Consider the following 25,275-nt stretch of genomic DNA (forward strand, 5'->3'; position numbering starts at 1 on the left):
CACTGATACTGAATCTATTCTGAATGCTGAATCTATTCTGAATGCTGAATCTATTCTGAATGCTGAATCTATTCTTAATGCTGAATCTATGCTGAATGCTGTGTGCTATTCCTACAATTTATTAATACAATTCCAAACTCAATGCAGGCTTTCTTTCGTTGGGTGCCCCAATATTCCATATCCAATTCTAGCATCTCAAATACATGTATAGTTATTTTTCTACACAAATTAGGATAAGGTGCTAACTACTGGAAACTAAAATATCCTCTTTCACGCTAGTAAGGTAGGTGTCAAACTTGTGAAAGAAAGCATTGTAAAAGGGCAGTAGGATCTATGAGAACATCGGGGCAAGACAACGGTAACTTTAATTTATTTAATTTATGCCTCTTCTAGCCCAATGCGACGTCACAGCAAATGAATGCGCTTGGCATTATGAATGGGTTTCCTCGGCCTCTTGACTCGCTTGCGGAAATAAAGACGGCGCGCCCCAATCGTCAAACCGTTAAGAATTCTTAGACGCAACACAAAATGCCTACACTCCAAGGAGTAGTTCCGGAAAGACTACTTTCCGCCACTCGAAAACTTGTTATTGGATACGCTGCCATCCACGAGACAAATCTCTCGGATCAAGCCGAGGGGAAAAGGCGACACCAGCACCATCTCGCATCACTCCTGACAAAACAGCGCCAACTCACCACGGGATGAGAAGGTATTGTGGTGCGTGGGAACGGTGGATGATGATGGTCGAAAAAGGGCAAGGCATTGATTGCATCGTGCCAGAATATTTTTGTAAGTCTCTGGTACGACCCATTTTGGAATATGGCTCCAATATTTGGCCACCTTATCAGACAGGCCATGTAACCCTAGATTACTAAACCTGGCTCAGAGTCACGTGGTCACTAAAGGCCGTTTTACACGGTACACGGAATTGCGCAGTCTGACGTACGTGTGAAGGCGCAATCAAAATTGCGTCGTGTAAAGCGGTGAATTGCTAGAACACATGCGAGAATGCGTGGATGCGAGACGGCAAAATAGCCCCTGTTCTAATTTCGTTCATGCATTCGCGCAATTCCACGCCATTTTAGAAATTAATGCAGCTCTAGCCTGCGCAATTCCGTGTACCGTGTAAAACGGTCTTAAAACATCGCCATTTTAACGATGGTATTTTTTTACCTTCCAATACGGTTATTTTTGTGCTTTAAACCAATTTGCTTTAATTTTCATTATGTTTAATACATGTTAAAGTTTAATTCGTATTTATTTCATTGAAAATATTTTTTATAATCTTTTTACTTTGATTCATGGCAAACAATTTATACAAGGTGCTGCGGAAAATACTAAAAATACCATGGAACACGTAATTTTTATTATTATTATTTTTTTTCTTTTCTTGACCTTGTTTAATATACGATATAAAATTTCTTGGAGTTTTGTAATTTTTTATGACGAAATGTATTTTCCAAAAATTAGGAATTTTTGTTTGGCGCGTTGAAAATTTCTTTACATAATATGACAGAAGATAAGCTGTAAATAGTATACAAGTGATTTATAATATTTTATCCGATATTTGCAATTGTTATGCTTGCTTACACATGGCTAGTCAAGAACTTGTCGTGTGAAAATTAAATTTTTATGTTAAGCCTTGAGTTATCTGAATCCAGTTTTTCCCTGTTTTATTTTAAATTTATAAGGAATATTATATTTTTTTAAGAGATTTATTTTGCTCTCAAACTCATCCATAAAGTAATCAGTAAATATGCTATATAGCTTGGGCTCTTAGCCCTTCAATATGGCCATATGGGTGACCCATAGTTTTTCATTTTCTTTCCGTTTTTCTTTTGATGGCGTAAAATACATGTGATTTTTATTATCTGCACATTAATTAGTTCCCAAAAGCCTCATGTAATTATTTGCTAGTAATCGACTAAAGATATAGCATAGATAAGATAAGCAATAAATAGCGCTCAAATGAAAGCGGGCTTGACTGGACCACTCATGTGGCCCACGTGCATAACCGTGTAACATTTTTCTTCAGCATCGCTTATAGCTGTGCAGATAATTTTGTATATAAGTGTCTGCTTTGACGTGCAAACAATATTCGGCACGCTTATGCTACTTTTATGGGTACCTCGGCAAGTGGTCTGCTTTCTTGCCCCCCTTCGCAGGGGAGGGGAGCATGGATGCATATTGTTCACCTATTAATTATAAATGTTTTACCTAGTGAGAAAAAGTTCACTAAACAATAAAAAAAGTCCAAATTTTTCGTTTGTAAAGCATTTTTTACAAAATGTTGAAAATTATGGACATTAAAAATGGGCATTTCCATGAAAATGTCAACTTTTTCTCACAAATTAAAATTTAGGCTGGAAATATTTTATCTTTATAAATCAACAGCTAATTGATTGAATTTCAAGAAATCAATGTTTGAAATATTATTCACAGCATTGCTAAAAGTTTTCAAACTATACTTCGATTCACAGAGCTTTGAAGACGTTTAAAATCATTACACTTAGGAGGTTGACCTTGCAGTAATTCCGTCACATGTTAATTATGGGCTTGTTTAGAAGGTATTTCGATAATTAATTTTGTTTATGTACATGAAAATCACCTTCATAAATGTTTTTTGATCATGCACAGTTAAAAGTTTTACAATTTTTTTGTATTTTATCAATCAATCGAAATATCCTATTGCATAATTTTCTCTAAAGGTAATTCCGTCACAAATGGAATTGCCCAAATAATTTAATTTGAGCCACCGGTGTGGCCCGCGCGCCCGACCGCTTAACTAAATCTAACGCGCCATCTGAAGTGGACTCATAGGATGTTAACTGGGTTTTGACTACTTTCAAGCTCCTGGGGCAATGTTGGATGTTCAATTAGGTCTGCAGCCACTGAAGATCAGGCGAGATATCTCTGACCTCATGCTCTTATTCAGAAGGGTGAGTGGCATTATAGACTGCCCTGATCTCCTGGGGAAGGTTGACGATAAGATACTTGTATGAACACCTTCCAGCACCATCTCCACCAGTAAATACCAAGCTGCCTGCCTTCCTTTTCTGGACAAAGATTTTTTCTGCAATGGATGCTATTTCTTGTGGGTGAAGGCATTTTTCTATAATGGAATTTATACTACTTAAACGAGAGATATTTCGCTTGTTATAAAGGAAAATATTATGTTGTATATTAACTGAGTGTTAACTCCACATAAATGGTTATGTTTCTTTTGCATGGATTGGTTGTATGGAAAAAACAAATCAAAGGTAAAAATACCAATGATGTTATATGATCTACCTAAAAGCCTTAAATGCCTAAATCATTTGAGTGAATTAAAAAGGAAACTAAAAGAATATCTTAGCACAAGTTAGACATTAATCTTTCTGGACAAAGATTTTTTCTGCAATGCATACTATTTATATGTGGGTGAAGGCATTTCTTTGTTATGGAAATTGTACTACTTAAATGAGAGATATTTCGCTTGTTGTAAAGGAAAATATTATGTATATGAACTAAATGTGTTAATTTCCACATAAATGGTTGTGTTTCTTTTTGTTTCTTTTTTTGCCTGTGGATGCACTCAATATGTATTCTTATGGATAATTTTTATGTTTACTGTCTGGAGCCACCTTAATTAGTCTAACACGGCACCTGCTGACAAGCCTTGATTGGCTTAGCAGGACCGTGAGAATGTATTGCTGCTAAGGTTATTAGTTTTTATATTGTTATATTGTTTAAAGCTATTGTTTAAAACTATTGCTATTATCAACATTATATACATTAGTTTTATTATGTAAAATCCCTGGCAATAAAGCTATTATTATTATTATTATAAAAATGAAATGGGTAGTTTGAGGAGTTGGTGAAATTGCTTCATGTTGAATCAAATAACCTTAAAAATGTCACATAAATGATTTTAATAACGACCAGTTTCGTCACTGTGCGACATCCTGAGGGGCAAATACAGGAAGGGTATCGTACTGTATCCAGTAATATCTTACTTTCATAAATATCTCGTACGGACCATTTTTATAAAAAAATACTTAATAATAATATTATTATATAATATAGTATTTCTTGGAGTTTAGGTCATTTATAAAATAAGTTTCAGCCAACGTTTCGATTTATTTTTTAAATCATCTTCAGGGCTATGTAAGAAAAAGTGTGAACAATATAAAATACAGAGAATAAAAAGATACACAATATTTATGCATAAAAAAGGTACAATCGGGTTTTTTATACAATATAATTTAAAGAAATATATATATATCCTCTAAACTTTGAACATATTTATTGATGTTTTGTTTCTAAGATATTGCCACAACCTAGGTTACCATTAATTTTGATGTAATTTTGATTTTGTTAAAAATAAATCGAAACGTTGGCTGAAACTTATTTTATAAATGACCTAAACTCCAAGAAATACTATATTATATATTAAACAAGGTCAAGAAAAGGAAAGAAAAAAATAATATTATCGATTTTTTTACGACCCATAAAAATAAGAGTACTCTTCATGTTTTTACACCTAATAATGTCGCACAGCAACGAAACTGGTCGTTATTATAATCATTTATGAGAAATTTACTAAGTTTTCTTCCTTCCATGCGCATAACTGTGACTTCTTAAGACTCTTTCGTCTAGGTTGCGATGCAGCATCAGAAGTTTACTTTTTCGGAATTAGTGCTGCCAAGTTCAAGGGTGAAATCCGTGAATTATTGGCGTCATATTGATGTAGTTCATGTGTATTTAAACCACCTAATTATTTTAGTGCTGTTATATATAATTTTCACTCAAAATTAGCCATTTATTGCGTGTTCATTTCAGCTTTTTATTCTTTCATGTTCTTCCTAAAGTTAATGGATATATTTTGCGTTTTTGTTATGTCTCTTGTATTGACATGTTCTTTTGCAAATGTTGGATCCGTTGACAGTAAATAAATAAATATTGCAATGGAGGATTCAAAGTCGCCCGCAAAATGTGTGGTCTCCCATCGCTCATTTAAATGGATTTTTTCAAAATAGCCGCCACTTGCATCGCTACGGGAAATTAATTAAAATATAACGGGGAAATGAACTATAAATTATAAATAAAATAAAGAAACAGGGAAATGAATATTAGTTCTGATATGATATTTCAAATTCATAACTTTGCAATGCCATTTCATCGCAAATGAAGGTACTCTTTTGCAAATAATTGGGAGAAATGGATCCCTATGAGCTTAATTGGAGCACTATGAACTATAATTGAAGCTGTTAACTGAAATATAATTAATGAGCTCTATTAAATATTGCAGCTGAGAACCGAAATTAATATTAAAGCTGATATTATCAGTCAAATTCATTACTTTGCAATGCAACATCGCTATTGCAATACTCTATTGACAATAATTAGGACAAATGGATAAGTTAACGCCTTTCGTCGAGCCGTGGACATTTTTTTAAACCGATCAAATTGCGCCTTGCGCGGCGACGTATATTATGCTTCTACCGGGTACACCTCTTGTGGGGCTTCCTCCATGTACTTCATTTGGAATTATATTTGCAGTAAAATACCACCAATGAATTAGAAAAATTAATATGTGAAATTCACACGGTTCTCTACCTCCTATGTCTATGACTGTGGCTTCTCGAGGTTCTTTCGTCTTGGTGGAGATGTAGCATCCGAAGTTTTCTTTTTCGGAATAAGTGCTGTCCGGTTCAAGAGAGTTCAAGTAAGTAATGATATTGATTGGGTGCATGAGTATTTGAACCATCTAATTATGTTAGCATTATTAGAGAATTAGAGAATTTTAAGGCTAAAATTTTCAAGGAATGAAAAATTGAGTGATTTTGATCGTATTACTTATGCATTTTTCTATCTTGGTGACTTTGTAAGTAATATACGTAGGCGTAATTTTTACATAGTATTATGACGTTAGGAAACGGCTTATGACGACGCAAGGGCTTAACAGTACATATATCAATAAGTGTGATGCGGAAGCTGATGCTAAAATATGTTACATAAAAGAATATTGCCCGAATCAATACTAGAACTGGTCTTTAATAGCCCTGAATCTCTCCAAAAGAGATGACCGATATACTTTTTCAGACGGATGGATGGTAATTGTGCGAACGCTCTTATGACATTACGATATGTCAAGTTGCCTCATAAATAACAAACGCATGACTTATATTGGGTCAAAGAAATAAATTTGGTTTCATAACACGAGAAAAGATGTATTTTCTTTAGATTGTAGATCCTTTCAGGTTCTTCCGCATTATCTATGTTCTTCTATTTCTCATAGTCTGCTTTTTCTTTGCTTCCCCTTTCAAGAAATCTAATATTGCGTCCTTAACAAGATAAATTAATTATCTTATGTGCTTTCATATCTTAAGAATATTTTAAGTACAATGATATCCTTAAAAACTTGTATATTTCGCTTTGTCTGGATTCATTAAAAAAATACTTTCTCTTAAGTATTTCAGTACAAGAAAGGAAGAAATGAAATGCTATCATTTCTAATGACACAGTATTCTTTCCAATCAACAATAAGCACATCCCCAAGTCACTTATGCATTTATTTATCTAGTTCGTCATTGATAATATGCAACTATGATCTGATCTGCGCAGCTATGAATTACTTTACCTTCTTATGCTCCAAAACTGAAAGTGTTTGAGTCAATCATATACTAGGCTTATGCATCATAAATCATAAAGAATATGAAATTCCTTCTAAGTTTAAATAAAAATGAACCAGTGTCACTGCATGTATAAGAGATCTACCGATTCGATCGATAGAGTTTTCTTCCTCATAGGAAAATCCACTAGGATTGGTAGAAAATTAATTGCGTAAGCTTGGTTTCGTTAGTAGTAGGACCCGCCCGCCTTTGTGACGGTGCGGGAATCCTCGTCCCCTCCCTTCCTTCCCTCTCCCCTCCCAGGAGGCGTCGTCGGGCTCCTATCGCGGCGGCGCCTCCTTCCTTGTTCCTTCCCGTCCTTCCCCTTCTTGGTGCAGAGGAGAAAAGCTAGCGCTTACAGTCCCTGCCCCAGGAGAGTATCCCCGCGAGCCCGCCCTAGGGTTTCGTTCCCACTGCATGTATTAGATAATTATACGAAACTAATAAGGAAGGTACGCTCATCGAAATCCTTGGAATTTGATGCAATTGCCTCCGCGATCGAGTTGACATATATTTAAAATTTTAGGATTCATTTAAGAGGCTTATAATTTCTGCCAGCGGAATTGAATACCACTGTCAAAATTCAGAGTAACTTGAAGCAATGGCAAAAATTCATCATAAATCTAGCCATCAAACCAAGTTTTTCAGTTGCACACTTCGATCTTGATCGTTTCACTTAAAGCAAAGAAATTCCGTTCCATCTGTTTGGAAGAAAATTACAAAAAAATGATAAAAATTTCAGATTTCTCTCTGGGTTTTAATTGAAAAATACACCTTAAATTGTATTTTTATTTTCCTGTAAATTTTTCAAAAAGGCACAGTTACAATGAAACTTCCGTGATTTGGAATAAATTTCAAGAGATTCACATCAAATTACACAATTCTGAGCCATAGTTTGAGAATAAATACATAATTGTTTTACATAAATAATAAAACTGCATGAAACACGACAAAGTTTACCATAACATTTTGAAACATTTTTGTTAAAAAATTACATTTGCCTGAGAAAAATATCAAACTCACACCAGTGTCATTCCTTAAAAACCATCCAAGTTGACCAAACTATATCCTGTGCTTCGATTGATCATTATCTTGCCATTCATATTGGAGAACAAGCTTCACATTAATGTGTGATAAAGTTAAATGATTGAATTTAGAGGAGCAAAGTTATCCTCCACCATTTCACCTGAGCAGGCATTAAAAATTCAACAAAAATTAATTTTGGACGGATAACATCATACACATCCTCACATTCTCGAAATGTGAGCAGCGCAGAAATGACATATTTTGACCCCCAAAACAATAATTAAAACACTCCTTCCTCCCACACCAAACTCGAATCAATTTGTTAATAATCTCATTTCATTATTTTAAAAAATCATTATATAAGATGATACAGTATTCATTTTTTCCTGCGTGACAAAGGAAGTGCGACGTCTTTGAGCTCAAATGATGTCACGATAAACTTGTCCGCCAGATAGAGATGTACCCCAAATAGCAAGTGACGTCCACATCGCACCACTATTGATACGCTTATATAAACCTTCACTTGCAAATGACCGCAACTCTTTGCACACAAGAGACACCAAACGAAAAGTCAGTCAATATTAGCTCGCATCAACCTAGCGCCACAGCAGTCAAATCATGCAGTTATAAATATCAATATATTCCATGTGTGCGTACTTGCAACATAAGATTAACATCATAGGAGACGCATTGCTCTATTGTCAATGCAGTGTAATAAGATGCATCAATATTTTTTTCTTGTAGTTAGTTGCACCACCGTCAGAGGGGGAAAATCGCAAGCAGATGTCGTTGAAGATGACGAGGAACTTGTCCATCTTCAGTAGGAAACGAGTCTTAGGGGAAAGTAAACAATAAGACACTATTATATCAGTTCTTGGTCGTTTCACACGAATAACGTCACGTCTTTCTAAATCTTGCTCACCTCGTTCTTTGGATTAATAATGCGTAGTTCAATTAGTCACAAGAAGTCATATATGCATAGAATTCAAGAAATAATATTCAAAAGAACAGTCATTGCTTACGGGGATGTTGAAAAAAAAGGTACCAGAAATACCAAGGAATCATTAATTCCCTTTCCTCGATGATCGTCGCCCGTACCCTCTGCCAATAGAGGATGAATTAATCACCGAAGAAACCAATAACACACACACGTCTCTTGTCCTTAGTCTAGTCCAACTTGTTACGCAAAACAGTCTTTAAATGCGTCGCACGTCCAAGTTTTACATTTGCATAGTCACGGCAAATTAATTGCCAACACTCCCACAAGCATTGTCGTACGTCATTTGTGGCATATTTAAATGTCCATAGCTGTACTTGACTGGTCATAGTCAGTAGAGGGGGAAAGGTGTGGTGAAGTATGAATTGAATTCCCAGAGGTCAAGCGTATAAACATTGATAGTAGCATGAAAATGATTATGATGAAAATAGTTCACATTAATCGAAGAACTGAGAATGAAACCTTAAGTTTACGAATTTTCGGATAGATATATGCTTTCCAGATGATATGCGGTTCTTGGTGAAAATTGTTTGACAAGAATGACGTACTTCATAATTAATTTAACAAATGTAATGAAAGGGTATTGATAATAATAATAATAATAATAATAATAGAGAATAATAATTACATATGAAATAATAATTTTAAGGAAATGAGTTAAATGAATTATGATTCAACAGCGATTGATAAATAAACATTCAAAAATGATAACACACTATTTGCATAAACGACAGGATCTCCAGCACTGAAGCCACGTTAGTCAGACGGAAGCATGCACGAGTGTTACTTATGCACTTCATCCGCGTAGATTCATATTGTGAGGCTACCGATTCTAAATGTTTGATAATTTCGAAGGTTCACCAAGACACAAACCCACCCAACTTCACTTACAAAAACATGGTAGCCATAAAATTCGTTGAGAATAAGGCATAACCTTTATGAACCGAATACACAATTCACGTTTTGACCAGAGTTTTAATTCATGTAAGTCAAGTAAGACGATCAAATCCCAGGAAAATTTTTACTGCTCTCTAAAGATGCTTTTATGGCCAAAAAATGATGGCCTGGCCTGGATGAAAACAAGGCATCCAAACTTTAATTGGAAATAGCTTTTCTCTTTAAGGCTACTGTACTTCATTTTATTTGATCGGTAGCATGGAATGACGTCGCAACAAGGAGAAATTCCTAAAAACCTTTGAGCAGATGACGGAGAAAAATAAATTTAAATAATAATGTAAACAGGATCATTTCTATATCCATACATCGAAGACTTTTCATAACTATTAAACTAAAGATATCTCCCTCTATGTCGATAAATATACCCCATATTGCACAGTATTACTTCGAGAGAATTGAAAAAAGGACAGAAAAAACAATCCCTATTTACATTATCATCCTCCTATTGTCCATAAAAATAAAAGAAATCGGGCCATCATGAACTGAAAACGGAACATGCACTGGCTGTCCCCTCTATTCTTCGGCAAGAAAAGCAGGCAGCGCCATGGACGTGCGACGGTGGTGTGCATGAACTATTGGAAGAAAAAAAGAAGGAAGCACATCCGGCACACGCCGTACATATTATCAGCGTCCGTTTTGTTTTTTTTTCACTGTACTTCAGTTGGATATTTGAGTTTAATGGAACGCGTCAGGGAGCTGGAAGGAATGAAGCGACCAGGATAAGGGCGCTTCAAGTTTTGTTGACGGTAATCAATTCCTCCTAGTACCTCACCCAATGTCATTCATTGAAATAGTATTTAATTTGCCAAAGCCAGGCTGACAAAAATCCTTGACACACACTCAATTCAAGACGCAAAAACACACACAAACATGTCAGCGCACTCAAATGATAATATTTCATGACCACCGGCCAACAAAGAGAGGAAAACATGACCCTTTCCCTACAAGGAAGATGACACCCTAACATAAAAACAAAGGAAAAACACAAACTAAAAACAAAAGAAGACATTTGAGGCGCGAAAAGCGGTACGAATTGGATTGGTGTGTGAGAAGGATTTCAATCTTTTCTTTAGCCACGACCTTTGAGCTCCCCTAAGTCGTCTCCAAGGGCCAAAGAGGTCAGCCCCCCCTGACCGGCCACCTCATGGCCACCCAACCCCAGAGCCCCCCCTGATCCACCCCTGCACCGTCCACGCCGCCCATCTCCGCTCCGGGGCCCACTTCTTTGGCCCTGGCTGCGGCCCTCGTGCCCCGGTAACGATGGAACAGGGCTCCGGCGAGGACAGCCGACGCGGCCGCTGCAGAAGCTGCTAGAAGGAACGCGGCTCCGAACCCGTGAGCCGGCACGCACACTTCGTGTGGCCTGCTGCGGCCCCACCACCGGCTTCCGGTATCCTCCGGACCCTCGAAGTCTGCTCCGGGCTCCGTATCTTCCTCAGCCATGTCCGCTTCGGATATGACCGAGTATCCTCCAGATACTCCCACAACTTCTTCCTCAGAGGTCCCGGCAGCTGGGCCCACCCCGCGCCTTCTTCTCCTAGACTCCGTGGACAAATCCAGTGACCTGGGACCTCCCTGGGTGCCGAGCTCCCCTCTTCTGGTCGGCCCATTACTGGTCGACACCACCCGGGAAGGCGGTCCGTCTCCACGGCGTGCCCTGACTCCGGAGCGGTCCAGGGCTCCGTGCCGCGAGGGTACGGTGTCGTCACCGCAGTGGTCCGGGCAGCCGTGTCTGCAGATCTCCACCTTGCAGCGGATGTGGACGCCGAGAGCGCCGGGGAACTTGAAGGCGGAGAAGAAGGCGTAGGTGAGCAGGGTTGCGCGACCGTCCGTACCGGTCACCTTGAGGAATCGACCGACCATCTTGGGTCGGAGGACGCAGCCGCGGTCATCGCTCAGCTGGATGGCGTGGCCGTTGCCCTCGTCACCGCCGTCAGAGGCCGAGCAGGACTTGACCCTCATGTCGAACTCGCCTGTGGGAGAGAAAGAACAACGAGGTGATCATTCAACACGCAATGGTAGGCATTGGGGCGAGGAAAACTGTGTCATAAGACAGCCTACTGACACTACGAAGGAAAGGATTGAGATGGATATACTCTTTTCGGGATTCCCACTGGGTTAAATTCTTTGTTTTAGCCAACGTTTCAAACTCTGACTCTGGGCACATCGTCAGATCTGCTGAACATCGTTTCATTTCTATGGTTATTTACTTATGGGGTACTAGTTAATCAAATAAAACGACATTAAGCAGGCCTGAGGTTGATCCCCGAGTCGGAGTTTGAAACGTTGGAAAAACTGCAGATTTTAACCAGGTGGGAATCCTTAGAAGAGTTTACCCACATTATCGCCGGGAAAGTATCAAATCTTAGGATCACGATCTACGTCTATGTACTACCCCGCACACCGCCTAAAAGGCATGTGGCAGGGGGTGTTAGGACACCAGCCGTTTACACATAAAAAGCAAATGCTCAAACAAGAGTACGACTTTTATTTATAAAAGTCCTCATGGTTCGGGGGAAAAACGGTTTCCCATATCTATCCGTTAGGCAAAATATGTCTCTTAATTTATTCTTTCTATCGGACCTGGAAATATAGTGGGGCTCTAATATTATGTTCTATGTGTCACTATCGATAGCTGGGATTTATTTGAAGGGAAAGAGGTGCATCTTACGACATCTTTATCGTTTAAAATATGTGGGCTTATCTGTATTACAGGGTTCAAAGGATCAGAGGCAGTAAACTTTTTAAAGAGAGACAAGTGATATGGAACGGTTGGAAGTTGTTGGAAGGAACATAGATACAAATGGGGTTATCTGTGTCGTTTAGGATAAGTGTGGTCGGCATGAAAGGATTCAGTTGTGAACCCTCGAAAGAGAGACAATTCGCAGGGAATGGTTGGGGATTGTTTGAGGCAAAAGAGAAAGAAATGGGGTCATGCGTGCTTTTTAGGATAAGTGGGTTAGTCCGTATGAAAAGATTCAGGGAGAACAGTATTGTTACTATTTTGTAATGCACGGATACGAAGCCCAATTCCACTATGCTTAGAATTTGATGAAAGGAGGTCAACCCTCAGTGATCCATCTCACTCCAAAATTGTGAGGCTCAACAGAAGAGCATTCAGTATTGTCTTATTCAATACGCACTCCGATATTATCGCAGTCCCTTTCATATTATACTAATACTAGTATAATAGTATTATAATACCACCAATACCAAAATCGACAAAATCACTTCATAATCATACACCCCATTCATTAAATTGAATTGACCTACCTATTCTGAACTTACTCGTTTCTGAAGTAATTTCCACCACCGTTGATTGGAAAGTAGGGTATTCAGGGGCAATAGTATATTGAAAATGCGGAATGTTTCAAACGAAATATTAAAAAATAAGTGTTTTGGCCCTAAACCTCGGTATAACCCATTATTATTTTGTTGAACAACTCAAATTTTTGTTATTTTGTTCTGTTTTTGTTAGCACGAAGCATTGCTATAGGCAATCAGTTTTACATTTTAATGGAAATACCAAGTAGGATATGAGAGAAGTACAAAAAATTCTTAAGCTATTCTTTGTTTACTTAGACTTGTGACTACCTTTAAATTTACCTTGATAAATTCATTGATATATCATTTCTGCTTGAATGTCTCATTTTAATAGCACCACTGCCATGCGTAGACTTATTATTTCACCAGTGCAATTCGTTTTCGAAAGAAGATATTTTTGGAATGTAACCAGAAAGTTCTTCTCGTCCATATCAATGTTTATTAAACAAACAAATTAATCTTATATCGACATTTAGTATATGAAAGAAAGTACTTCTGAAATCTGGATCGCATTTAAAAATTGAAATTTCAGGATTTTTTTACACAAAATAATTAAGTGAATAAATCCTTAGTCAACGAATGCGTAATTTACTACGCTGATAAAAACAAAACTTTCGTTATTTGGTTCTATTTTCGATAGCGCGAAGGATATTTACAAGCAATCAGTTTCATCTTGTATAGTTACAATGTACTAGAGGTTACTTCAATGAATTTGGCATCTGTAACGCGGAAATGATCACGATAAATTCCGTTGTTTAACATTCACTGGTAGCATGCCGCATTGGCAAAGGAAGCAGACAGACGTTTGGCAGAGTGCTATGCTTGATATTCTTTGCCAGTAACCTTTGCCATCGCAGGTACATGAAAGGTAATCCGCGCGAGAGGTTATTACGGTACTGTGGCTGCAATGGTAGCTGAATCCAAATGCTCTCCGATCATGTCTTGTGACTGAATCTTAGAGGAGAAAGGTAAAGTATCCAAAATATGGGAATTTTTCCAAAAGAATGGGCAACTCAACTACTGTTTTGAATTAAATAAAGGAAGCACATTTACGGAAGAAATTCAAGATGATGTAGATTATCTGAAATTAGTAAATTACCGTTGGAGAATCCTCTCTAGACTAATAAGGTTACCGATGGTACTATCAAACTTATGGGAACTATCCTATCGGGCTTTAATTATCCATGCGGTGACAATCTACGGTTGAATGTTACCAAGGGTGATCGGCTGTATTTGTAAGCGCCGATTCTATGCTACATCAGTTCACGTTATTCTCTGTATTGATGCTTCAGAAAGACGAATCAACGTCAAAATAGATTAACTTATTTTGATTGTTCCCTCTCAGTAGCAACTATCCCCAAGAAAAACTAACAAATAGAATTGCTCAAAGAGAACCATGTCAATTCTAGAGTCTTGAATTAAATGATGAAATAGGATGTAAGAAATTAAAATCATAGTTATAGGTCCACTAAAATAATATACAAATTATGAAATCAGAAAAAATTAGTTTAATTTAGTAACTAAAATGCTGAGTGAATGCTTCCTTCCAACAAAAAGCAAACTTATTACGCAATACAAATAAAATAAAAATAGATCAATCCATTATAACACATTTCAAGCGTGAAATAAGCATAGAATTGGAACGAAACGCCATCATATGAGCAAATAAATCATCATAATTATCTTATTATCCGTGAGAAAGTCTGTATTCTCATCGTAACTATCTCGTACATTTTTAGGGCCACTTTTTTCGTGTTAGCAACGTGAGAATAAAATTCTTCCCACTCTTAAACGTGGAACTTTTGTTCCAACACTTGCAATGACACAGAATACGTGAATAAATGCTAAGATTTCAGAAGATTAGAGGGAGCGTTTTTCACATCGACGGCGCCTGTGAAATTCACACATCGCGATGAAAGAACTCCACGTGCCAGCGACCATTTCCCACGTTGATATGGCTGCCGAAAAAATTGGACCGCTTAAGCTCTTCAAAAGAATTTGGAGTGAGGCGTTCCAAGATTTGAATCATACTTGTTAGCGGTTGTCACAGAGAGTTCGAGATCACACCTAATTATCTCATTAAGGAAAATATATAATCGTAATGTGAAACTTTCTAGTTTTTACAAAAATTGCGATAAATCTGCAAAATACTTTGTTCATTCATATTGAGAATTATAATTAATTAATAGAAAAATTATATTAAAATTGAAAAAAAAAACTTTTTGGCTCGAGTGGTTTCATCAATTGCATGTACTGCACATTTGGTCACGGTAGGAAGGTGATCATGGCAATGTGTCACCATTACTACTACGCTGGTGATACTAGCTACCGTAAGGTTTGCGATGTTTTCTCTGTATTGAAATTATAAAGGTTTATGTAGTCAGAATGGTATTACTGATGAAGAAACAGACAGTCAGATAAAATTAAGAATTCTCCCTGGGGAGAATAAGAGCACCTTAAATATATTTGGTTATTGGCTAAATTAAAGTACACATTTAATAACATAATCACTGGACAGAGTAATACCAAAAACTGAAACCAAAAGAGCCCATTCAGACGCAACACAGTGAAAATAATATCAGCAATAATACAACAAAAAGCTGTTGTTGTTGTCTTTTTGTTACATTTTTAAAAAACAAGGTGTAAACATTGTGTGTTTACGAAAAAAACTACATTCACTACATGTAAAAATATATTAAAAATAAATTCATGAACTTTGTATTGAAATTTCTAATAATATATAAAATAATACTTACGCAAATAAAACATTTATGAAACTTATACAGGGATACTGATAAAAAATACCATGGAAAAATATTAAAAGGAGAGGGAATTAAAACACTAGTCATTCTTGCAAAGACAACAAAAATAAAGAGTACGGAGTTATAAAATTAAAAAAAAAATATTATGTTTTGCCGCAAAAGATACATATGCTGAATAAAAATAAATAAAAAATAAGTTCATGAACCTTGTGATGAAATTTCTTATAATATATATAATAAAATACAAATGAAAATTATAAAGGAATGCAGATAAAATAAAATATGAAAAAAGAGGTTAACGGATTAAAAGGCTTGCCATTCTTTTAACGACTATAAAATTGAAGAGTAAGTATCACAAGTAGCGTAAAAAAAACACACCTGTCGATTCCTGTTAAAAGCGAGTTCAACCTTCTAAATAATAGGGACGAAGAGAAGTTCGTTCTCGGAAATTTAAAGCGCCCGCCAATTTCCCTAATCTTTCTCTCCCATCCCCCGACCACTCTGCTACTCATCCAAATGGAAGCTCACTGGGAGACGCTGAGGAATGCGTCTTGGAAGAGGGGCAAGTGGGCTGGGATGGGGGGGATCGGCGTTCACGCGCGTCATAGGGGAGGGGGTGATAGGGGGGGAGGGGAGGAATTGGTAGCAGTGTGACACGGATGATGGCCAGTGGCATAGCCAGGAATTTTGTTCGGATGGGGGGGTCCAAACCAGGGGTGAAAATGTTTGAAAAACAGGGTGCTAAGTAGATGGTTTCAAACTAATTATATCACTTTTCATAATCGAACTAACTTGATCTCTGCATTCTCTTCGGGTTTTCACCGCGTCCGTTGGGTTTTGGCGACGACAGTTTTGCTGACATTGCAGTCAGCGAAACTGTTGTCGTCAAAACACAACGGACGCGGTGAAAACCCGAAGAGAATGCAGAGATCATCTGATCAACGCCGCGAAAATCTCCGAGCCTACATCGAAATAACTTCATTAGTTGAAGAAATATATTATGAATTCATGATTTTTCAATATTTTGTTTTCTTTTACGTAGGATAATAATAGCGTTTTTATATTTCACGCCCCCCCCCCACCGGACCGCACCCTCCCAGCTACGCCAATGATGATGGCAGATCTGTCGACCCCGACCGGGCAGGATGGTAGCAATGAGGGGTGTGGCTTGCATAGCAGTAAATTATTATTAAAGTATTCTGCCGATTAAGGTAGTTTTTCTTGGAGTATCTAAGAAGTATTCCGGCTGTCTCCCCTCCCTTCATATACTTTCGTCTTAAATTAATAATAGGGCCTACCCCCTTTCATTCCGTCTAAAAATCCTATCCTCTTCCTTCCTCTCCTTAGTTTACCCCACATTCAACCCTCTAACTCTGACGCTGTTTTCAATATCCCCTCCCCACCAAGTTCTCGCTCCATCTATACCTTCTGCCTCCTCCGTATCTGGTCTATATGATGCCTCTCCTCATCCACCATGTCCAGCACTTCGTTGTTCCTTCTGCACTCCATTCGCTTCATCTTCTCCATTCTTCTCCACACCCACATCTCGAACGCCTCAGTCTTTTCTAGCCCTCCTTCCTAAGTGTCCACGTATCCGCACCTTAAAGCACTACACCCCAAATGAGACTCTTCACCAACTTATACTTAAAACTCTGACATAAGCTTATAAGCTTCTTCCTGGTCATGAACATCTCATTTGCTTACGCAATTCTCTTCCTCATGTTATTACTGCTGTATCAGTTTTTCTCTAATGTGCTCCCTAAATTAGTGAAATAGCCCTGCTAAGGTTTAGCCTTTCTATGGCCATTTGTATTCTCAGATTACTAATCGCGAATCTTTACAAAACCGCATATAAAATTAAATAATTTGGTCTGTTACCGAAATTTATCAGATATAGATTGAAAAAGTAGAAGATATGTCGCTTTTAATTTAGCATTGAGAGAAAAATATTAGAGAGAATAAATAAAAGCGAACAAACTATGTATAAATCCACCAATTTATTTATGTGGTACTACTAGTTTCGACGCAGCGGCGTCATCATCAGGTACCTAGTAGTACCACATAAATAAACTGGTGGATTTATGCATAGTTTGTTCGCTTTTATTTATTAGAATGAACCTCCACAAAGTTGAGCCTGTTACGGTAGAGATTATATTAGAGAGAATATCAATTTTTATGTACCCGAACTTTTATTGTCGTGTAAAAATCGATATCTCGAAAAATATTTTGTCACCGTCATTTTTCCATAACTAAAGTTACGAATATTGCAATGGAGTATCCTCAAATTGGCCTCATAATCTTCTGTCACGCACCGCGCATTTAAATGGGTTTACATGATGATGCGATATATATTGAATTCATAAATTCGCAATGCCATTTCTCGCAATTACAAACAGTGTGCTGCAAAATATTGCAAAATATTTCCGGCCTCGGTGGCGGCGGGGTAAAGTCCTTGCCTGCCAAACAAAAGGTCGCGGGTTCGAGTTCCGCTTGGATAAGTCATCCCTATCCAGGGCATGATTGTTCGTTACATACAATTATTGAATTTGTTGACTACCCCGATATAAAATGACCTATGAGAGCCATATTCGGTGGTTTGGGAAAAAAGAAATAAATAACATGAGGATCAAATTGCACTCATCACCGCTCTGCGGACATTTTCCGAAAGTCGATTAAGCTTCGACCGAAGTTGCAACAGAAATTAACCTTCTGTGGGTTAAAATTGGGCCTCCTCAATGCAGTGCCTTTGACTAAAGTAGAACACTGCCTGGGTACATGAATGCTTCTATTCGAGTACATACAGCACGAACCTAGGTCTGCCTCGACCGCGTCAGGTAGCAGCAGAATGTGGGGAACGGGAAGGAGGTGGGGCGCACGGCTCGAGAGAGGAGTGGTGGGGAGATGGGAGCGCCCTTTTTAACGCCTCGACCAGCTCACGTGCGCCACGGCCTCTTAACAGAGGGAGAGGTGTGCTTCCGGGTCGAAACATTCATTTCCCAAGGGACACGGAATCACAGGAAATACAATAGCGCTGCGAATTGCACGTTTGTCATCCGTAGCATTCTTGCACCACGCAAGTAAACAGAAACGCCCTTAAGGTCGGTTCATACAACGCAAACTTGAAATAAATGTAAATTAAAAACGTAACGAGGTATTACCTTTAATGAATCGCGTAACCAGGTCTTCACCCTGGATGTCTGGAAACCCTAGGACACGCTCGTCCATAAATTATTCGCATAATCACATCTTTGATGAGTTTATGAAATAAACTTAACGTCTACTCGACGCTTTCCATCGTTCTTCAGTAGAACTAACAACAAACTGCCACATAAAAGGTATTGAAATTGACTTGAGCGGTATCTCAGCCGCATAGATACCATTCTCGGAGTTAAACTATGTCTTTTCTGTAACAATTTGACAAGTATTTTACATTTTCCATTTATGATATGCTTACTTAATCTAATTTCACAGCGATGGAGAAGGGGAAAAAAAGAATGCACCCTGAACAATAAGTGAAGTTCCTTATCGCACATGACTGTCGAAAACTTACCAAAGAATAATAATCAATTCATGGCGGGTATTGACCGCGGGGTACAGTGAATTCACTGCACGTATGCAAAGTATGTGGGGGGAGGGTCATCAAATAACAAAAGAGTTCCAAACAAAAACGTCATTCAAGACAATAAGACCGCACCAAATCAACACGAATCGGTCCCATGTGAAAATATTTGCTACGTCACACGATAAGGCAAGAAAGAAACACAGGTTAAAGTACAGAAGGCATTCGGTAAAAATATTCTTTTTATTAATGATGGATGGTAAAATTATTTTGCCGGCCTCGATAGCTGCGGGGTAAAATCCTCGCCTGCCATACAGTAGTTCGCGGGTTCGAGTCCCGCCCGGATAAGTCACCACTATCCAGGGCATGATTGTTTGTGTACGTTAACCTGTCAACATATTATTAACCCCGATGCAAAAGGTCACATAGAGCTGTTTTTGGTGGTATTTAAATAACTTAATAAGATAAGAATTATTCGATTGAAGGAGCAGGTGACGCAGATATGAAGTTATTTAAATTTTTAAAATCATGAATAACTACGTTGAAGACGAAAGAATTATTCAAAATAGAAGAAAGCACGTGAAAACCAATGCTTGGACTTAATCCTCTTTTTAGAATCTCACAGAGTATCTGAGCATCTCAACCTGAAATACATAGCTTACTATGAATATAAGTAGGAATAATGCAGTCAGCAAGTATAAATCCTTGCTGGAGAAATAACTATCATTTCTTCTTCGCAAAGAGAGATCACTTTTTGATAACTACGAAATTGTTAACGATGTCATAAAAGGCTTTTGAGTAATTTTTCACTACTTTTTAATTTTTTGCTGCTTTTCATTCTGAGACTATATTTTGGAAAAAATATTCACACTATAACTCAAAAGTAGATCGTATTTGAAAATGAATGGGGTGACCCCCATCACTATGCGTGGTAATGTTGTGGTAACCATGTGATTACAATGGTACTGAGATCATACATTTTAATGATGTTTTAATAAAAAAATATGGGAAAATTTTGGATCTGGTTACAAAGGGCCAATTTTTATTGTAAATTTTCCCGTGGTTATATTATTTTGGTATATGTAGAGGGGTGCGAGGAAAGCTACTCAAGAAATTGGACGATTTCTGCAACAATACAAACTGATAAAATTACCTCCGCTTCCTTAACATCAAAGCCCCCTGAATGTAAAAGTCTTCGGGATACATACTTCAGAAACTAGCATGAAAGTGGATTAACGTTTGCGGGTATCCATATTTTTAGACAGGGTACTCGTACATTTCACCAAAAATCTCCACGATTTCTCACTCAAAAAAAAAACTCACATCCACGAAATAAGATGCAATGTTTACAAAATTAATTTGAATAGCATGCGCGGGAAATGGTTATAAATGGGCCGTTGGTACCTGATGGTACCTGGTGATGCTGTAAAGCGAAACCGGTAGTACCTGTAAATTTAAAATTGTGGAAATTGCTCATGCTTTTTCATTTTTCACTATATCACGTTTCCACTCCATCTCGTCCTGAAACCTCAGATTATACTCGTTGTAAATGCATGAGGATTCCAAAAATGAATTTTTATTCGCGAACAGCGTGATATTCAGCGAAGAAAATTTTTATTCTCCGTTAGGTTATTGCCTATTTTTTTCACTTTACATGTGTAGCAAAATGTTTGTTTTTTTATTGTTTCGCTTCGGCCCGTAACTAGGTGTTCAACCATGGCCTTGCGTGTCCAACGTGGGGCGCCCAACTTCCGTCAACAAAACATCGTCGACGAAAGAGGGCGGAAAGACACGCTCCCCTTCCCCAAGAATACGTGAGACCGAACCCGGCAATAGACTAAACTGTTAACGTGGCTTGAGCTTTTTTTTACGATAAGATTCGTCTGAAATTCCACGCACCTGTCTTACTATTAGATTTTGAGTGATTAGAAAAATATCATTCACCAAATTTTATAATAGAGATTTAGTTGTAGTAGAGAACATTTTAATTGATTCGTTAAGAATTACAAAAATGACAACAACAAATCTTGTACAGAGTAACGTATGATTTATAAACATGAATATTTTCATGGAAAAACCTACAAACTTTATCGACCGAAAGTATGGCATCGATAACGCTATGTACCAATTTTCCTGAAATTACGAACCAGTAGAAAGTCATAAAACGTTTCCATGCAGAAAACCGTATATAATCACAGGTCTATGCCGGTCATTCCTTAAATTTTTTAGACATTCATTCAGGTAATTTTGAAGCTACATTTTCAGGCGTCATTTTCAGAAAAAATTTAAAGATTTTAAAACTAGTGCAATAATTCCTGAAGGGAATTTTCTAACACATAGGAGGCATAATAGGTCAATATGTAATTTGAAATGAAAACGCAATTCATGAGAATAATTTGAATCAATGGTTGAGTATATGTAGAGGTGAATCTGTTAACGTATGTGATTGGAGATCTGCTCTACAAAGATTAGAATAGAGGATTCCCGAGTAAACATCCAATAAAATATGCCTTCTAAAAACCGCTAAAAACGTTTTATGTTTCCAGTACTTTTATAAATTTATTGTGGAAGATAAATGCCTTAGACTTTGTAGTTTTCCCTAAATTGAGTTACAGAGGTCATGATGTTGACAAAAGGGCTAATTTCACGGTGTGCAGGGTTATTTACTGCACTGATGTGTCTACAGTTTTTCCTCTGTCATAAAAAACCACATCAGCATTTAAGATAAAATTTTATTTAAAATGACGTATAATTCACTATTTTAGCATGCACACAAGCCCAGGCATAAATTTGAGATGCACAGCGGTACATCATTTTGACGCTGACAGTAGGTGAAGTATAAAGTATATGTGGGGGTGAGAATCCTAAGGGTAAAAGTGATTTTTTTCTAACAGAGTCAGGTAAAAAAATAGGTAAAGAAAACATCAACTAGATATTTGGTACTGAATTTGATTTTTTACTTGATGTGAGCACAGAACAGAGACTCACTTCTTGGCTACCAAGTTTTTGTATACTTATTTCATTAGAATCAAGAAAGAAATAGTTCGTAGATTAGCGCAGGCAAAGAGGGCTTTCTACAAAAAGAAGAATCTTTTTACAGCTGAGAGTATAAGTATAGGAGTAAGGAAACGATTGAATGAGTTACTTAGGACAGGTTATCAAGGATATAAAAAAGAAGAAATACGCCGCTATGAAAAGGGTAGCGGACAAGAGAGAGGAATGCAGAGCTGCGTCAAACCAATCTTAGGATTGTTGACTAATCTACATCTACATAATAACCCGCAAGCCACCTGAAAGGCGTGTGGCAGGGGGTGTTAGGACACCAGCCGTATACACATAAAAAATGAAGTGTTCTAACAAAGTTGGGACAAGCGTTTAATAAGTCCTTTATAGCGTTGATGATAAATATCAATGCTTAAATCCGGAAAATAATCAATTGAACCCCTTTGCTTCTCACCCCCTCATATGCAGTCCCCCTGGTCTGAACAGTTTAGGGACGATTGATACATTGCAAGTGAACGAACCTGTGAAGTCGTTGATGGCGATGACAAGCGTGAGTGTGGTTCCAAGCGGGACAATTCCGGAGACGGGCGGCGCCCACGGACCCTTGCCTTGCTGCACCTCCATCCAACACTCCACGTTGTCACCTGCAGAGGGGAAGAGAGAGGAGATAGAGGTCACTCAATTTGTCCCCAGTGGGAAAGTCAGACACTACAGAAAAAACTGACAGAATGTGAGCGACACATAATCACTCCAATACCTCCATTTAAAATTACGGAAATAACCCTAATATGAAACTCTTGGGCTAAAAGAATTACAGATGAATTTACTAGCAATATTATATTTCTAAAGAAGGAGAGTTGAGATAAACATCATAATGAATTTGCATATTTTTGAATGAATTCTTTTTAGAATTCGTTATAAATACTGAATTCGTCAAATTGATCATACAGGACACTTATAATGTAAGATATTAATTAACAACAAATACCAAGATTTAGAAAATTTAACTAACTCGGCGAATTACGTCAATTTTTCATTTATACAAGAGATTTTTTAGGTCGCCAAATCGGCCATGGAATTTGGATGATCGCATGCTAATATCTCTATTTATAAGTTATAAATGATAAATATTTTAAATTAATGAAATGTTGTTTAGAGTGAAATTATCTGTGTGTTAAGTGGATTATCAGAATGAAAACTATCAATAATAAATTCAAATCGTTTGTAAAAATAGAATTTTGAGGTGAATCGCTCAGATAATGACAAAAACGCTGAATCGCATTAACAAAAACACATTCCAATGAGGAAATACTGTTCTAAGACTTGTATTACAAATACTAATGAATGTTTAATCAGAGAAAATAAATGACGCAAGTCAATGTAACTAAATATTCCAATGAAATACACTGCATTCTATTCAAGAACAATAAACAGGAAAATTATCTCAGAAATGTGTTATGCAGAAAGTAGTCCTGTCAGTCCAAGTCTTTTCAATGATAAGAAACATCGAGTTACGGAAATTTGAGCAAATTAATCACTTTAAACAATTTAGCTCTAATAAATAAAATGAACGTATTCGAGAAAAAAAGCTTTTCTTCTATATATACACAGTAATTTCTACTGTATTCAGAGTAGAATGCTAATACTCTTTGTCGCATAGTTATCTTCTAGATACTTTGACAGGCATCTGTATAGCACTTTCATCGTGCGCAGGCCAATAATTAAAAACAGAAAACTCAGCTCCTACAATGAAGTTGTTAAATTGAACTCAGAAAAATTGAGATTCAATTCTCTCAAACAATAATGATTGAAGGATACCTATTGGAAATATTAAACTTGAGAGAAATGATTTCAATCAGTGAGAATTACAAGCTATTTTATCCAGTCACGGTAAATCTTGATATTATTCTCCTGTTTCTCCTTTTTGTGCGGTAAATATCTTTCCGAGTTCTTACAGGTCTTACAGGTCTGTATAGTCGTTTTTATGCCATGCACAGTGTAATTGCACACCCATCCTTGCAAAAACGTCCACTAATTGTATTGGAGCTTTAATAGGAGGAATGCTTCGCTTCATTTAAAATGTTTTCATTTCCGAGAATTCGGCCATTTTGTTCGCCTTTGACAACTTCGGATATATATCGGTTACGATTCCACGCTCAGTTTGTCGCGAATCGACGCATCATTTATTCCGTGCCGCGCACCATTTGTTCCTCGACTCGGGGAGACGAATCAAAGACGTGTCCGGGGTCGCGGCCTCGTCCCGAGTCGCTGTTGTATTGCCATTGACATTGAGGAAGACAAAGGGAGCGACGCGAGACGGGGCATTCAAACGCCGTGGTGTGAATATTACAGCAGAGGAGCCCGCAGTCGACCGCTATATTTCTACTCACCCAACGTGCATTTATAAGGATTTACCGAAGTCACCGATGGCGTCGCTGACGGTAAAGGGATCCGAATTTGAAGGTGAAATAAGTTACATTTAGAGCTGTAAACCAAAATGCACATGTGTGGTAATCAATGAAATTTCATACATTTTCAGAGAAATAAATAATATTGTATTTCATTGTATTTCAACTCTATTACAACCGGATGAAACCGTTTCAGGCTTGACTTGGTGGGAATGCGATATATCCATGATAAAAAATAAACAAAAATGGTAATCTTCACACTTTAATATATAATTCCACTACCGAACATGATTTCAACACTCTATGTCATTTCCACTCTGGGTCAAGGTGACCTTAAAAATCCGTTAGACCTTGAAAATGACGTAGTGTTGAAATCATGGTCAGTTGTGGAATTATATATTAGAGTGAAATATACCATTCGTTGTTTATTTTTTTATCATGGATACTTCATTATAAGTATTGGGAATGAAAATTTCGCTCTTTACACCTTTCATTCTCAGTAAGTGATATCCTTGTAAAAAGGACAACTTAGTGTCATCATATTCATAGGTATAATTTACTGGCTCATTTACAATCGGATTCGGCT

The 25,275-nt window shown here is 37.4% G+C and overlaps 1 protein-coding gene across 2 annotated transcripts in view; it reads right to left on the reverse strand.

The window, feature by feature from the left end:
* Positions 1-7,428: 7,428 nt before the first annotated feature.
* Positions 7,429-25,275, reverse strand: part of LOC124164164 — a 115,362-nt gene continuing 97,515 nt past the window's right edge. For both annotated transcript variants that reach the window (XM_046541364.1, XM_046541365.1), the window contains exons 4-5: positions 22,803-22,925; positions 7,429-11,606 (exon numbers count right to left, since the gene is read on the reverse strand). In XM_046541364.1, the coding sequence (XP_046397320.1) occupies positions 10,753-11,606; positions 22,803-22,925 (977 nt within the window). In that variant the 3' untranslated portion in view covers positions 7,429-10,752. The remainder of the gene's footprint in view (positions 11,607-22,802; positions 22,926-25,275) is intronic.

The sequence above is a fragment of the Ischnura elegans genome, chromosome 8 (genome assembly GCF_921293095.1).
Source record: "Ischnura elegans chromosome 8, ioIscEleg1.1, whole genome shotgun sequence".
Lineage (NCBI taxonomy): Eukaryota > Metazoa > Arthropoda > Insecta > Odonata > Coenagrionidae > Ischnura > Ischnura elegans.